The following is a 13,126-nucleotide window of genomic DNA, read 5'->3' as shown; positions in this document are numbered from 1 at the left end:
AAAAAAACGTGTAACACCTATAAAGTTGGTGGATTCAAAAATTTCCTCGCTAAATACACGTAAACTATTTCCTCGTAAATACCACGCAAAGTTTACGTCGTATTTACGAGGAAATAGTTTTTCCTCGTAAAATACTCGTAAAATTACATCCACTTTACGACGAAACACTTTTGTCGTTACGTTACGAGGAAATAACGATGACTTTAGTTTTTCAAGTAAATTCCTCGTAAACTCGACGTAAATTTACGAGGATTGTTTTTCCTCGTTAAATTTCGTCGTTAAGCGTGTGTTTTCTTGTAGTGATACACCCAACTTTTTTTAAATATTTTGATATTCGTCATTACTGCTCGTTTATCTACTAACTTTATATACACCTAACCTATACAGTAATTAAGCTTATTAAATCCGTTACAGAAGAGCTGGCGCACAGACACACAGACTTCTGATGGGTTCTGAAAGAACCCTTAATTTAGTGTAAATAGATTGAAATTCTCTATTTATATATACATATTTTCTACAAAAAAAAAACAGTATACAGACATACAGTATATTGTGTTAAAAAAAAGACATACATTATAAAATTATATTTTGAATAAATTAAGAATGATGTTTCAGTTACAACTTTTGTTATGTTATGAATATTGTCTATTAAATAGAACCAAGCCGAAACACAATTTTGCTACAAAAATGAGCTAGGTTGGCACACCCACACCCTCACCCTCACCCTCACCCTCACCCACACCTCTGTATGGTTACTTTGCTGGCACAAGGAACTAAAGTTATATGAACACATGTGTGTACTGGGTACATACCTCAAGGCACATTTAAGGATTATTTATATACATTAAATTGCAGTTAAAAAATTATACTCTTTTTGTAACTTTTTATTTCTGATGATAACACAGCTAACTTTTAAATATTTATATACATTAACTGCAAGTAAAAAATTACACTCTTTTGTAACTTTTTATTTCTGATGATAACACAGCTAACTTTTAATATTTCAAATTGCCCATTTCAAGTCTTAACTAATGAAGCTTGTTGAGGCCATTAACTGAGAGCGAGCTGGATTCACATGTTTCTGAGTTCTAATGGGTTCGATGAGCGCTGAAGGAATTTGATTGTTTTCTTTATGTCAAACAAAACCAATAAACCGATCGGTGTCTTCATTATTACAGAACAAATCGAAACAAGCCCTAACTTATTAAAATTCCTAGCTTAGAACTATATACGCAAATTTGTTGCTTATATTAAAAGCTACGGATCGGAGTAACAGAACCCGTTGATTAATTTCGCACGAGCCATTGACGGGTGCGCTAATCCACCAAGTTAACTAATTTAGGTTCGAATTGGTGATTAAGCTGTGATGGTTTTTGAGACTTTAGCTTAAAAATTTTAAAGTCAATTTATTTCCAATCAGGCTTTAGACTCTTTAAAGTCCTCAAAGCCCTCCTTTATTTTTCTTAAAGCCACAATTTGATGCTTTTTAATATTTCTAAAGTCATATTAAAAAATTTAACAGTGACAGTTTTAACAGCTAAACTAAATTTAAAAGCCTTGACAGCAAAAGTCTTCAAAGTCTCAAAACAATCGGAGCCTTAATATACTAAAATTTTATCCTTATGCATTATAAAATATTGTCTAAATACGTGAATCATAACTTATTTCCTAGAATTGTTAAGCAACGAAATTCATTTTCGAATTCAAATATGTTCAAATGATAATCAGGTTAATTGCAATATTAACAAACCAGTTTTCTGGTCCATATCATATTCCAAGTGACCTTTTTGATATGCTTGATCATACCGTACAAGTACATGCAAATGGCTTAGCATGGTTAAATTATTCAGACACTACAAGGAAGTCAAAAGAAAGAAACCAACAAACACACTCATACATCAAGAATCAGTTTATCAATCATAAGATTGTAAAGCGTTATTTATAATATATTGCAACACATTAGCAGTGATTTAACTCTTACATCATTAATTCAAGTTGAACATCTCTTAGCAACTTTGACTTTAAGTCCATGCTTCATCGACAACATAAAACCAAGAACTGGCTCAATCTTCTGCCCTTTGATAACCTCAACGTCATACTTTTGTAATATCTCCACGACCACCATCTTCATCTGAGTGATAGCTAAATGCTTACCTAGACAAGTTCTTGGACCAGAGTTAAACGCTATAAACTTGGAGGAAGGCTCATGTCTTAGACCTCCATTCTCAGTAATCCATCTCTCTGGCTTGAATTTGAATGCGTCTTTCCCCCAAACCGCTCTCATCCTCCCCAGCGCATAAAGACATATAATAATCTTAGAGTTCGCATCGACCTTATGCCCACTTGGAAGCACATCTGATTTGACAGGAGACTTGCGCCCGAAGGAAACTGGTGGATAGAGTCTCATTGCTTCAAACAAGGCACCTTGTAAATACACCAACTTGTCCAGATTCTCTTGGCCATTCCCTGTTCTTGGTAGATCAGTGTGTATGATCTCTTGACGAATCTTGGCTACCACTTGTGGATTTTCAGAGAGAAGCCAGAAGAACCAAGAGAGAGTGAAGGCGATTGTGTCTCTCCCCGCTATAATGAAGGTTAAGATAGTGTCTCTAAGGAACTTATCATCACTCGGATTCAAGAGCTTGTACTTTGTTGTATCCAGCTTCATGAAGGAAGTTAAGAGATCCTCACCTTCTCCATTGGTCATATCAAGAAGCCCTTGTGATCTGATTATCTCTTCTCTCTTGGCTGATATGTATTTGGAGCACACACGGTCAAAAGTTGCGTTAGCTTGACTCATCTTCTTCTCTTGTCCCAACCCCATCCAGTTCTGCATCTTCCACAAGAACCTAGGCTTAACATGCCTACTCAAAATCCCTTTTCCAGTATCGTCGAGAGCCTTAGCTAATTCATCCTCATGCATCTCAATAGAGAGACTTCTAGGATCAGAACCGGTTATAAGGATTAACGTTGTATCGAAAGTGAGTCTTCCTAACACATCTTGCAAGTCCACAGCTGTTCCTTCCTCAGCAAAATGATTGAGAAGAGGAACAAGCCCACACTTGAGTTTACTCGTCATGGTACTCACTGAAAACCTTTGAAACTCTTGGTGATGGAGCATGGCTTGACTAGACTTTCTCAGGTTCTTCCACATCTCTGAATCAGTGGTGAATATCCCGTCTCCGTACACATCGAAAATCTCTTGCAAACCCGGTCCTTTGATGTAGTTTGAGAAGTTTGAGCTCATTATATGATGAATGTTGTCTGGATCAGCCGTGAGCAGCATATCCATGCCAGCGAACGGCGGTCCCTTGAAAAGAAAGGTCATGCCGGAGAATTCAAGAATCTTGACGGTGAAGTCATGTACCCGGTGGAGCGTCATGAGCAGACCGGGGAGCATGCGGAGAACCGGCAAGTTCCTAAGCAACCGGACATAACGTTTCTTGAACAGCAAGTAATGGAGGATGAGAAGGCAAAAGATGGTAAAGAGAGTTTTTGAAGCCGAACGAGTTGGTCCATGAGACGCCAACCCGGGAAAGGAATCTTCAAATAAATTTATGGAAGGCATTTGAGTAAGGCGTTTGATTAAGATACACTTCTGTGATGGTTACTTTGCTAGCAGAAGGAACTGCACTTGTTTATATGCACACTGCAGCACACACTACTTAAGCAAATTTAATTGAAGTGGGTAAATCGTGGCCCAGCTTAATAATGTTAGCAAGTTAAAAAGGAAATCGGAAATGTTTCTTGTTTTTCCTCTTTAACATGATTAAGGAAATTGTTTCTAAAATTAACTTCAGTGTTTTTATATGAACAAACTGCAAAGCAAGGTTAATGCGAATATCATAAAATTAGAAAGCATTAAATTGCCAATATGACCACCCAACATTTATTCTTGTGATAATACCACCTAACTTTTTAATACTTGGAAACTTGTCAGTATTTCACGTTTTTAACTTCCACTAATTAAAGCTTTTAAGCCAAAAAAAAAAAAAAAACTGATTAAAGCTTATTGAAAGCTTGAGAAAATTAGCTGGATTTACACACACTATTGTTTGTTTTGTATATTGTGCGCAGGAGGAATTTGATTGTTCCTTTTTAATTAGTTACATTTTTATTTGATTATGGATAGTAAGTCACATTTTTTCGTTATTTTAACACCATACCAAAAAAAAAGTTCAAGACCGAACCTGTATTTTTAACATAATCAAACCAAATCAAGATTTATGGTACCAGATATTTCTAAATACTCGGTTAAACTTTCATGTTATTTATTGCCACCCAAATAACTTAATGTTGTGAACTAGCAAAACCAAACCAATTTTCTAAATGTCTCAAGACCTCACATCACATGTTATCGTTGGAAAAAGATTATCCAATACAAAAAGGTGCAGACAGTTTTTGACACCTTTTTGTCTGGATCAGACAATAATACACAGGAGTACAAGAAGAGAAACGAAACCTTCTTTCTATGTGTAGTGAGCTCATTATGGCTAACTCTGGTCTTTCAACGTCTCCATGAACGGCTGGTGAAATCAAATCTTTTTAACGATCTGAACAACATCCTCGTCCTCGAGCTCGTGTTCCTAAAAAAAAAAAAAGAAAACGAGCGGTAGCTAGCCAGTCAGTTAGGGATATTGCAATGAGTTTACCAAAAAGATATGAATCTGAGAAAATAGTAACTACGGAAATCTCGGCACTTTTCAAGTTAAAGAGTTTGTAAGAAGACTGACCCTTCCAACTCTCTGTGGCTTGTGTTTGGCACTCGAACCCCATACCAAAGCGCTGGATTGGGAAAATCATTACTACTCATAAGCGATGCTCTCGGGCAAGAAACTATTACACTGAGAAACATAACAACAGTAAAGTTATATTCACTTACTACTTGAATTGTTTAAGCATGTCTTTGTGAATCCGGATGCAGAAGTCCTCAACAGTCCTCTTCTTGGAAGACAAGATAACAGGGTCATCATAATCCGGATTCATTGCCTTTGGTTTGGTGTAGATTCGGGTTAGATTCAAGTATTCCCATATCTTATCGAGAAGACCATCAAGATTCCACTCCAGATGCGCACTGCAGGATTATTATATTTCAATGAGAACAACTTAATGAGAACTAGGCCTTGAAAATTAATAGAATTTACCTGATAGGACAGTAATGAGGAAGTTTGTCCAAAATTTCAAGTTCCTCGAGGGTGATTTGATCGATCTTGTTGATAGTATAGATACAGGGCATATAGATCCGACTGCCCTCGATGACATCGATGAGGTCATCAGCGGTAGCATCGTAGCGGAGAGTGATGTCAGCGTTGTGCATCCTGTACTCACTGCAGATCGCCTTTACAGTGTCGAGGTCAAGGTGGGTGGCAGTGACTGTAGACGTTAGATTGATACCACCTTTGTCTTTTTTCCTGAATGTAAGGTTAGGTGGCTCCTTGTTCAACCTATATTAGCATTAGTCCGTGATGGAGTGTCAGAATGTCTACCAGAACGGATAAAGAATTGGGTAATTAGATATACCTTATTCCGAAACCTTCGAGCTCTTTTTCAATGAGACGCTTGTGAGTAATTGGCTTTATGGCATCAAGAACTATTAAGATGCAGTTGCAAGTCCTAGCAGTACTTATAACCTGGAAAATAGTTAAGCGTCAAAAACGAACCAACGAGGGTCTTAAAATTACCAGATACATTTTTAAACTCTAGAAGTTTTATGCACGACGATTTACCTGTCGTCCTCTACCTTTTCCGTCCTTGGCACCCTCGATAATACCAGGAAGATCTAATAACTGCAAGGCCATTAAAAGAGGCCACAGAAAGGAGAATCATCAACATCCAATGAAGAATTTACATCAAGTTATCAAAAGATAAAGCAGACATAGGAGTGAGACTCAGGGGAATAAAATTAAAGTCTAGGACATGGCATAAATAAGCTAGTTATTGCATTGTTCTTCAAAAAATTCCAAGGGTATATGATAGGAGACAACTTGAGAAGCGAGCACATCATCAATATTAAGAAAAGGGACATAGATGTAGACAGATACAGTACCTGAATTTTAGCTCCACGGTATGTAATAACACCGGGAATGCATGTTAATGTTGTGAACTCATAAGAAGCAACCTGGAAAAAAAAGATTCAGAAACTTAGAAACTAGAGCATCGGCCAAAACACAGTTCTAACTCCAATTACATGAAGGGAAAATGGGAAATTGACAACCAGATAAAAAGGAAAGGCAAGATGCTTAAGAAAAAGTACAAACCTCGGAAAAAGTTCCGGTGAGCTTGTTCAAGAGGGTAGATTTGCCAACGGAAGGAAAACCAACAAGTCCAACTCTAGAATCTCCGCTTTTAGTGACATCAAAACCTTCGCCAGCAGCAGCGCCACCACCTTTGGTAGGTGGTGCAAGTAGGTCCCTTCGTAGCTTAGCAAGTTTGGCCTGCGAGAAGTGGATCAATGTAATTTAAGGACAAGCTAATGGCGCGGGGAAAAAGTACCAAAAGATAGAGTATGAAATCATATTTAGACCACAAGTTACAATACTTGTCCATGTGTCTATACAAACAACATATGTCACTGCAACATGAAATATACATTTGAACTGTAGGAAAACATCAAGCCACTCACTCATTCAAACCTCATTTTAAGCTACAAAAAAAAAAAAAAAAAAAAAAAAACTGGAAAATGAAATAGATAATGAGGAGAAAAAAATTGAACCTTTAACAAACCGAGATGATGAGCGGTGGCTTTATTCTTCTGTGTCCTCCCCATCTGCCACATATACAAAATAAATCACCCATTACAGCTCTCTCTATGCATATCCAAACTTGAAGAAGAGCACAAAGTGAAAAAGAGTCATAGAACATTGCCTCATCTTCGATTTCTTTGATCTTCTGCATAATAGTCGACATTTTTGCAGGGCGAGCTCACGGATACAGCGTCAAGGCAACAGTTTAAACGCGACTGAGAGGGAGACAGAACACCGGTATCAGATGTCGAAAGTGACGACGACGGACGAGAGGAAGCAGACAAATCCTCCCAGGGTTTTCTTAGAACCGAAAGTAACTATAACTGGGCCTGATCCAACACGATTTTGGGCCCAAATAATAACTATATGATAAAAGAGAACATTAGTTTGGTTAAACACTGTTATCGTTTTTTTTTAGTCTAGCTGAATTAAAAGTCAGGTTAAACAATTCTAATGAATTTATTATACAACATACTGTAACGTTTTCAGGCGGACAGCTTCTCCCCTCCTAAACCAGTTTCTTCTTGAGATTGGCCATTGCTGCTTCTTTCTTCATCGGATTGAACTTGTATTGTGTATCACTTACGTTCTAGGCTTCTCCACTTCTGGTTCACTCTAGGACAAAAGTATGATTCAGAACATCACAGTCTCGTCTTACTGTTTCTGCTTCTTTTTATCACTGCTGCTTAGCTTCATCTCCTGCAACTTCATCAACGCAGAGACTAACTCTTTCATTGATCCAATCAGGCTTGATACCTCTCCTGATTGCCTCACCATGACCAATCACTCATCGAAATTCCCCTTCTACTATTGGTCTGTTAATCATATAGAGCCAATCACTCAACAGAAAATGAATTATTGTATGGTTACTTAACTAAACCATTTTATCTGCAGGAGCAAATCGTCTAACACTTCATAAATCTGATTCGCCTTGCGGTGAGATTTATCCTTGGACAAAAAGATATGAACCTCGTTATCAATCTGAATCCAACTACGTCCCGGTTCTTTCACCACACCATCAAACTTCATTCTTTCTCTTACCTTCTTTGCGTCAGCCCACATACCCTTTGACGCGTAGATATTAGAAAGCAAAGTAAAAGATCCACTGTCCGTTGGATCAGACGCAATAGCCATTTCAGCAGCATGCTCGGCTAACTTGATGTTACCAGTCTTTGCGCATCCACTCAGCAAGCTCCTCCATACTATAGCTGGTGGTTTTTCTGGCATTTTCTCAATTAACTGCCTTGCTTCTTCTAACCTACCAGCACGGCTTAATAGAGATATCATACAAACATAGTGTTCTGTTTCTGGTTCAATCCCAAGTCGGAGCATAACCTCAAACTGCTCAAGCCCATCTTCCACGAGACCACCATGGCTGCACGCTGATAAAACTCCCACGAAGGTGATGTAGTTAGGCTCTATTCCTTCATTCATCATTCTCTCCAGCATCTGAAGAGCTTTTCTGCCTTCTCCGTGATTCGCATAAGATGAGATAACAGAGTTCCAACAAACCACATCTCTCGAAGATGCTGAACTAAAAGCCTTATAAGCATCCTCCGGACTTCCACATTTGGAATACATATCTAGTAGAGCATTTGTAATATACGAGTTACGTTCCAAGCCTCTTTTCATAATCTGGCAGTGGAACTCTTGACCTAATTGAAGACTAGCCAGGTTACCAGCTGCTGTAACCATGTCGGCGAAAGTAAACTCGTCAGGTCTTTCCCTTGATAACTGTAGTTCCGAAAACAGATGGAGAGCTTCTTCATTCTCTGAGTGTTGAACATAACCTGAAAACATTGAGTTCCAGACAACAAGATCTTTCTCTTCCATCTCATCAAACACAAGCCTAGAATCCTCGATGGAGTAGCAATTTGAGTAACCATCAATCAAAGCACTTGCAGCGAATATATCTAAGTTTACACTATATTTGAACATGAGTCCATGGATTTGTCTGCTAAGTTCCAAGCCTGATAAAGAAGCAGATGCACGTAGAAGGCTAACAAAAGTCAATAGGCTAGGTCGAATCAGTCGTGACCTCATATCACCAAAGATGTTGAATGCATCATGTAGCTCACCTTGCGTCCCAAGTCTCGAGTAACCTTCAATCATTGCATTATATAAAACCACATCATCACCGCCGAAAAGATCAAAAACTTTTCTGGCATCGTTCAAACAATCGCATTTCGCGTACATGTCGATCAAGCTGTTGGTCACATAGCTATCATTGCCAAGGTTAGCTTTGATAGTGTATGCATGAACATGTCTTCCATACTCCAGAGCATGAAGTGAGGCACAAGATGTGAGTATGCTAGAGCAAGCATAGACATCTGGCTTCAAACCAAACTTCGAAATTCCAGAAAACAATTCCATTGCTTCCTTATGAAGAGAGTTCTGCTTATAACCAGACAGTATCGTGGTCCACGATGTGATGTCTGCATTCCACATCCCATCGAATAACTTACGAGCACATGTAACTCTGCCAGACTTCACATAAGAATCCATAAGCACATTCATCAGTGAGGCGTCCATCTCATGTCCATGTCTCAAGATGTGAGCATGAATCTGCTTCCCACCTTCCACAAAAGAAAGTATTGTACACGCGCTTAGAACCGTCGAAAGGATGTAACCATCAGGAACAACGTTACTCTCCATTAGTTGATAAAAGAGCTGCAACGACACGTAGCTTCTTCCCATTTTCGCATACCCTTTGATCATAGTCGTCCAAGTCACTGTAGATTTCTCTGATAAAGCATCAAAAACAAGCCTTGCATAATCGATATCACCTTCCTTGAGATAAAAACCAATCAACAAGGTGCCAACGTAAACATCCCGATCAAACCCACTCTTAAAGATAAAACTTTGCAGCTGAAACACCATCGAACGTCCACTACTACTAACATGTAAGCAAGCTTGGATGAAACTCGACAAGATATACTCGTTGGGGCTATTTTTCCTGGTTCTCCAGAACTCTAAGAAAACCTCCAAAGACTCTTCGTAAAGCCCGTGATGGTTACAAGCTGAAACCATGGTAGACCAAGTAACTAAGTTTCTCTCTGGCATTTTGTCGAACACCTTACGTGCATAAACTACATCACCACCTTTGGAATACGATTTCATCAGAATGTTGTTTAGATACGTGTCTAAATCAAATCCCGAGACAATGATCTGGCCATGAACTGCATTGTGATGGAGCAATGGATCATCTGACGCATTAAGCTGCAAGAGACGAGAAAACTCGCGCCTTCCGCGGATTCGTAATGTAGAAGGAAAATCAATGTCTACGAACTCCAGGAGACGTGAAGCAGAAGAGGAAGAGGAGTAGAAACGCAACGATTGTTGCACTTTACGCCAGCAGCAGCCATGGCTTCTCATCTTACTGAGAGAGAGAGAGAGAGGAAGAAAGAACAGTGTTGAGAAACAACAATTTCATAAAGTAAACATTCTGCCGTTTTGCTATTTTAAGTTAAGAAAGGACGGTGGATACGGTAACTAAAAACGGCACACGGTTATCCATCTACCAACTCATGGAAAAGTCACAAGAACATTGTAGGATGAGTCTCTGCTCCATCGTATTAGCATTTGGCTTGGTGATGAGTCAGGAGGAGGCGAGGAGCACATACACAGTGGTAATGCTCTACGATTGTTACTTTTGAAAAAGAGTTTTATCTCTCTCTGTGATTTTTGATCATTTGTTACTTCACATATGCTATAAATCGCCTTTCAACTATTTGGGATGCACTTGGTAAAGGATACATATACTAACACCAGCGCCAGAGTCTCCTTAGAGAGTATAGTCCTCTTCACCTTCCATGTTCTATAGCGCTTTGGACTAACATGTGTTACAAATGCAATTCAGAAGTAGGAGAAAAGTCTTTACAAGAGAAAAAATCCAGCTAATCAAACAGTAGCAGCAATAACATGCACCAACTCGTATGATTTGGAAACTCTAAGGACAACATCAAACCACTCAATCTTACCACAAACATCATATACGTCATGGCTTTCAAGGCTAACCTCTGCACACCAAACCATCTTGTTCTTCGAACCACTTCCACGCACAAAAGTATCCCACAAAACAGCCATCTTACCACCATAATGCGCCAAGCTAACACGGCTGTAACATAGAAACTTAACCAACCTTTCCAAACCCATCAACTTCCTCCAGAATCTTCCTTTATAGTCATACCATTTGAACTCTCTATCCCTTTCGTGATAATACAACAATATGTTCTTTATCACACAATAAGAAACCCACGCTCGACCTATATCCATTTCCGTTCCTACCGAGTCCCATCTACCTTTTCTAGGGTCATAAGCTACATGACTCGCACCTCCTAACAAGTGAAACTTTCCTTCGATCCCTATGCCTTTGTATACAAGTCTCTCGCATCCACCAGTGCCATGACTTGCCACAGACTCCCAACTTTGAGTATTTGGGTCGACCACCTCTATACAGTTCAGCGAATCACAATCTTCGCAGCCTCCCGCTACGTATATTTTCCCATCAAGAACACTAGCCGTGGGTTAAGAGTCTTGAAACGCGGCTTAGGAAGCTCAAAAGTATGTCATTGGGAAGAGAGAGGCTCGTGGTGGTCGGAGGAGAGACCATCTTGTTCTGCTCATGCTCCTCGTTATTCATGGCGACGAAAGGGTTTCTCCTAGTGGGAGAAAGAGAACAAAACCTATACGTCTTTGCGTAGTTAGACCATTCGAATCTTGTGTGTTTTTTTCAGTGACGTTTAAAGAAACTATTACAAAGTAGTCTTTTTTCCAAGCAATCTTTAAAAATATGGTATTCAAAAAGACAAATGTTGGAGCAGTCAGAGAGGACTCGATAAACAAATGTTTCACAAGTTTGACCCAGTCATCAAAGACAGCCTTGGCCAAAGGACCATACAAGTCTCTAAAATATATTTATATTTCTGCAACTTGACCACTCATTTTTCATGAGTGACAAATTCCAAAGGGTAGTACAATACAGTGGCAGACCTAGGATTATGCTTAACAAGTGATTATATAAAGTTATGAACCAAAAGAGATTATAGGATTACCATTACAAGTGAAATGATGTCTATTGCCCACGACTACAAAAAGATTCATCACATATGTTATTCATCAAACGGTAGTAGCAAGAGCATAGTCAACCCTGCATGACTTGGAGACTGTAAGCACAGTGTCATGCCATTCCACCTTGCCCCAAATCTCTTCACTGTTGCGTCTTTCAAGAGCAATCACTGCACACAAAATCATCTTGTCCTTGAATCCAGTGGAAGCCAAAACCCTTTCCCACAAAACAGCCATCTTCCCACCATAGTCCGCCAATCTAGCAATATAACGAGGGAAATTAGGCAGTCCTTTAACACCCTTCAAACCCTTCCAGACTCTTGCATTAGTGTCATACCATTTGAAACCTCCATTGTATTGGTAGAGCACGTTGTCAATCACCGCATAAGAATACCATGGCCAACTCGTATCCATCTCCCATCCCACCCTTTCCCATCGACCTTCCCTAGGTTTGTAAGCCAAACCATTACCGCCTCCAAACATGTATACCTTTCCATCAAATCCTGCACGTTTGCTTACATAGTTACAGCCACATATCTCAGTGCCAGGGCTTGACACAAGCTCCCAACTTTGGTTCTTTGGATCGAAAACCTCCATCCACTCAGAGGAACTGCTGCAACCTTTGCAGCCTCCTGCTACATATATCTTTCCATCAAGGACACTGGTGACAGGGTACCTCCGCTTTACCAGCATGCTCGGACCCTCACGCCACCTGTTGGACCTGGAGTCCATGATCAAGACTCTAGAAGAGGGGTCCTTGTCGTCGTTGATAAGCCCGCCAATGTTGTAGATATCTGAACCAACTGTCGCTAGACCCGACCAGTGCACAGGACCAGAATGGGAGGTTGGGATCTTAGCTAAAACATACCCACTGGACTTCTTCTTCAGCTTCTTGGTGTCTTCATTGGTGGTTAGGGTTTTGTCAGGTTTCCGGCAGAGGGTGTACCAGCGAGGGATAGGGTCGGGGTGGGACAGTAGGCACACATAGAGACAACTCTCCGTGCGGCCTATAGACGAGCGGGTCTTGTAAAGCTCAGGCGAAGCGAGGAGAGATTGAAAGGTCTTGGAGACGAGTGAGAGAGTCGGGTAGTACAATCTCGAGACGCGTGCAAAGCAGCTGAGTAACAAATCATCGGGAAGCGAAGGGTTTGGGGTAGATTGCGTCGCCGTCGGCGTGAGCACAAGCGGCGGCTTCTTCTTCTTGGTTGTACTCATCCTCTTCCTCTTCTTCTTCTCCTCAGGAGACGACATTGTCGGAAAGAACAATCGATCAAACTCCGCACTGTCTCTTTCGGAGCTACAGAAAACTGTGAGGG

At 40.0% G+C, this 13,126-nt stretch overlaps 5 protein-coding genes across 5 annotated transcripts; all 5 read right to left on the bottom strand.

Moving 5' to 3' along the window:
- Window positions 1–1,842: 1,842 nt before the first annotated feature.
- Window positions 1,843–3,616, bottom strand: LOC106306639 (alkane hydroxylase MAH1-like). The gene has a single exon (XM_013743320.1). The coding sequence runs from the start codon at window positions 3,566–3,568 to the stop codon at window positions 1,991–1,993; it is 1,578 nt and encodes a 525-aa protein (XP_013598774.1). The 5' UTR covers window positions 3,569–3,616; the 3' UTR covers window positions 1,843–1,990.
- Window positions 3,617–4,304: 688 nt separating this feature from the next.
- On the bottom strand, window positions 4,305–7,078 carry LOC106306640 (developmentally-regulated G-protein 3-like). Its single transcript, XM_013743321.1, has 10 exons — window positions 6,865–7,078; window positions 6,713–6,766; window positions 6,258–6,434; window positions 6,047–6,118; window positions 5,727–5,786; window positions 5,521–5,630; window positions 5,145–5,444; window positions 4,883–5,074; window positions 4,734–4,785; window positions 4,305–4,586 (listed from the first exon to the last, which is right to left on the bottom strand). Exons 1-10 carry the CDS (start codon window positions 6,904–6,906, stop codon window positions 4,536–4,538), a joined length of 1,110 nt encoding a protein of 369 aa, XP_013598775.1. The 5' UTR covers window positions 6,907–7,078; the 3' UTR covers window positions 4,305–4,535.
- LOC106306638 (pentatricopeptide repeat-containing protein At4g39530) lies at window positions 7,022–10,118 on the bottom strand. Its single transcript, XM_013743319.1, has 2 exons — window positions 7,219–10,118; window positions 7,022–7,105 (listed from the first exon to the last, which is right to left on the bottom strand). The coding sequence occupies exon 1, from the start codon at window positions 10,116–10,118 to the stop codon at window positions 7,614–7,616; it is 2,505 nt and encodes an 834-aa protein (XP_013598773.1). The 3' UTR covers window positions 7,022–7,105; window positions 7,219–7,613.
- Window positions 10,119–10,545: 427 nt separating this feature from the next.
- Window positions 10,546–11,385, bottom strand: LOC106304310 (F-box/kelch-repeat protein At4g39580-like). The gene is given in 2 exon segments (XM_013740721.1): window positions 10,546–11,272; window positions 11,274–11,385. Coding segments are annotated over 2 exon segments (741 nt in total). The 3' UTR covers window positions 10,546–10,643.
- Window positions 11,386–11,831: 446 nt separating this feature from the next.
- On the bottom strand, window positions 11,832–13,119 carry LOC106304309 (F-box/kelch-repeat protein At4g39550-like). The gene has a single exon (XM_013740719.1). The coding sequence runs from the start codon at window positions 13,059–13,061 to the stop codon at window positions 11,862–11,864; it is 1,200 nt and encodes a 399-aa protein (XP_013596173.1). The 5' UTR covers window positions 13,062–13,119; the 3' UTR covers window positions 11,832–11,861.
- Between the last annotated feature and the right edge of the window lie 7 nt (window positions 13,120–13,126).

The sequence above is a fragment of the Brassica oleracea genome, chromosome C7 (assembly GCF_000695525.1).
Source record: "Brassica oleracea var. oleracea cultivar TO1000 chromosome C7, BOL, whole genome shotgun sequence".
Classification (NCBI taxonomy): Eukaryota; Viridiplantae; Streptophyta; class Magnoliopsida; order Brassicales; family Brassicaceae; genus Brassica; species Brassica oleracea.
This window is presented reverse-complemented; position numbering and strand designations above follow the sequence as displayed.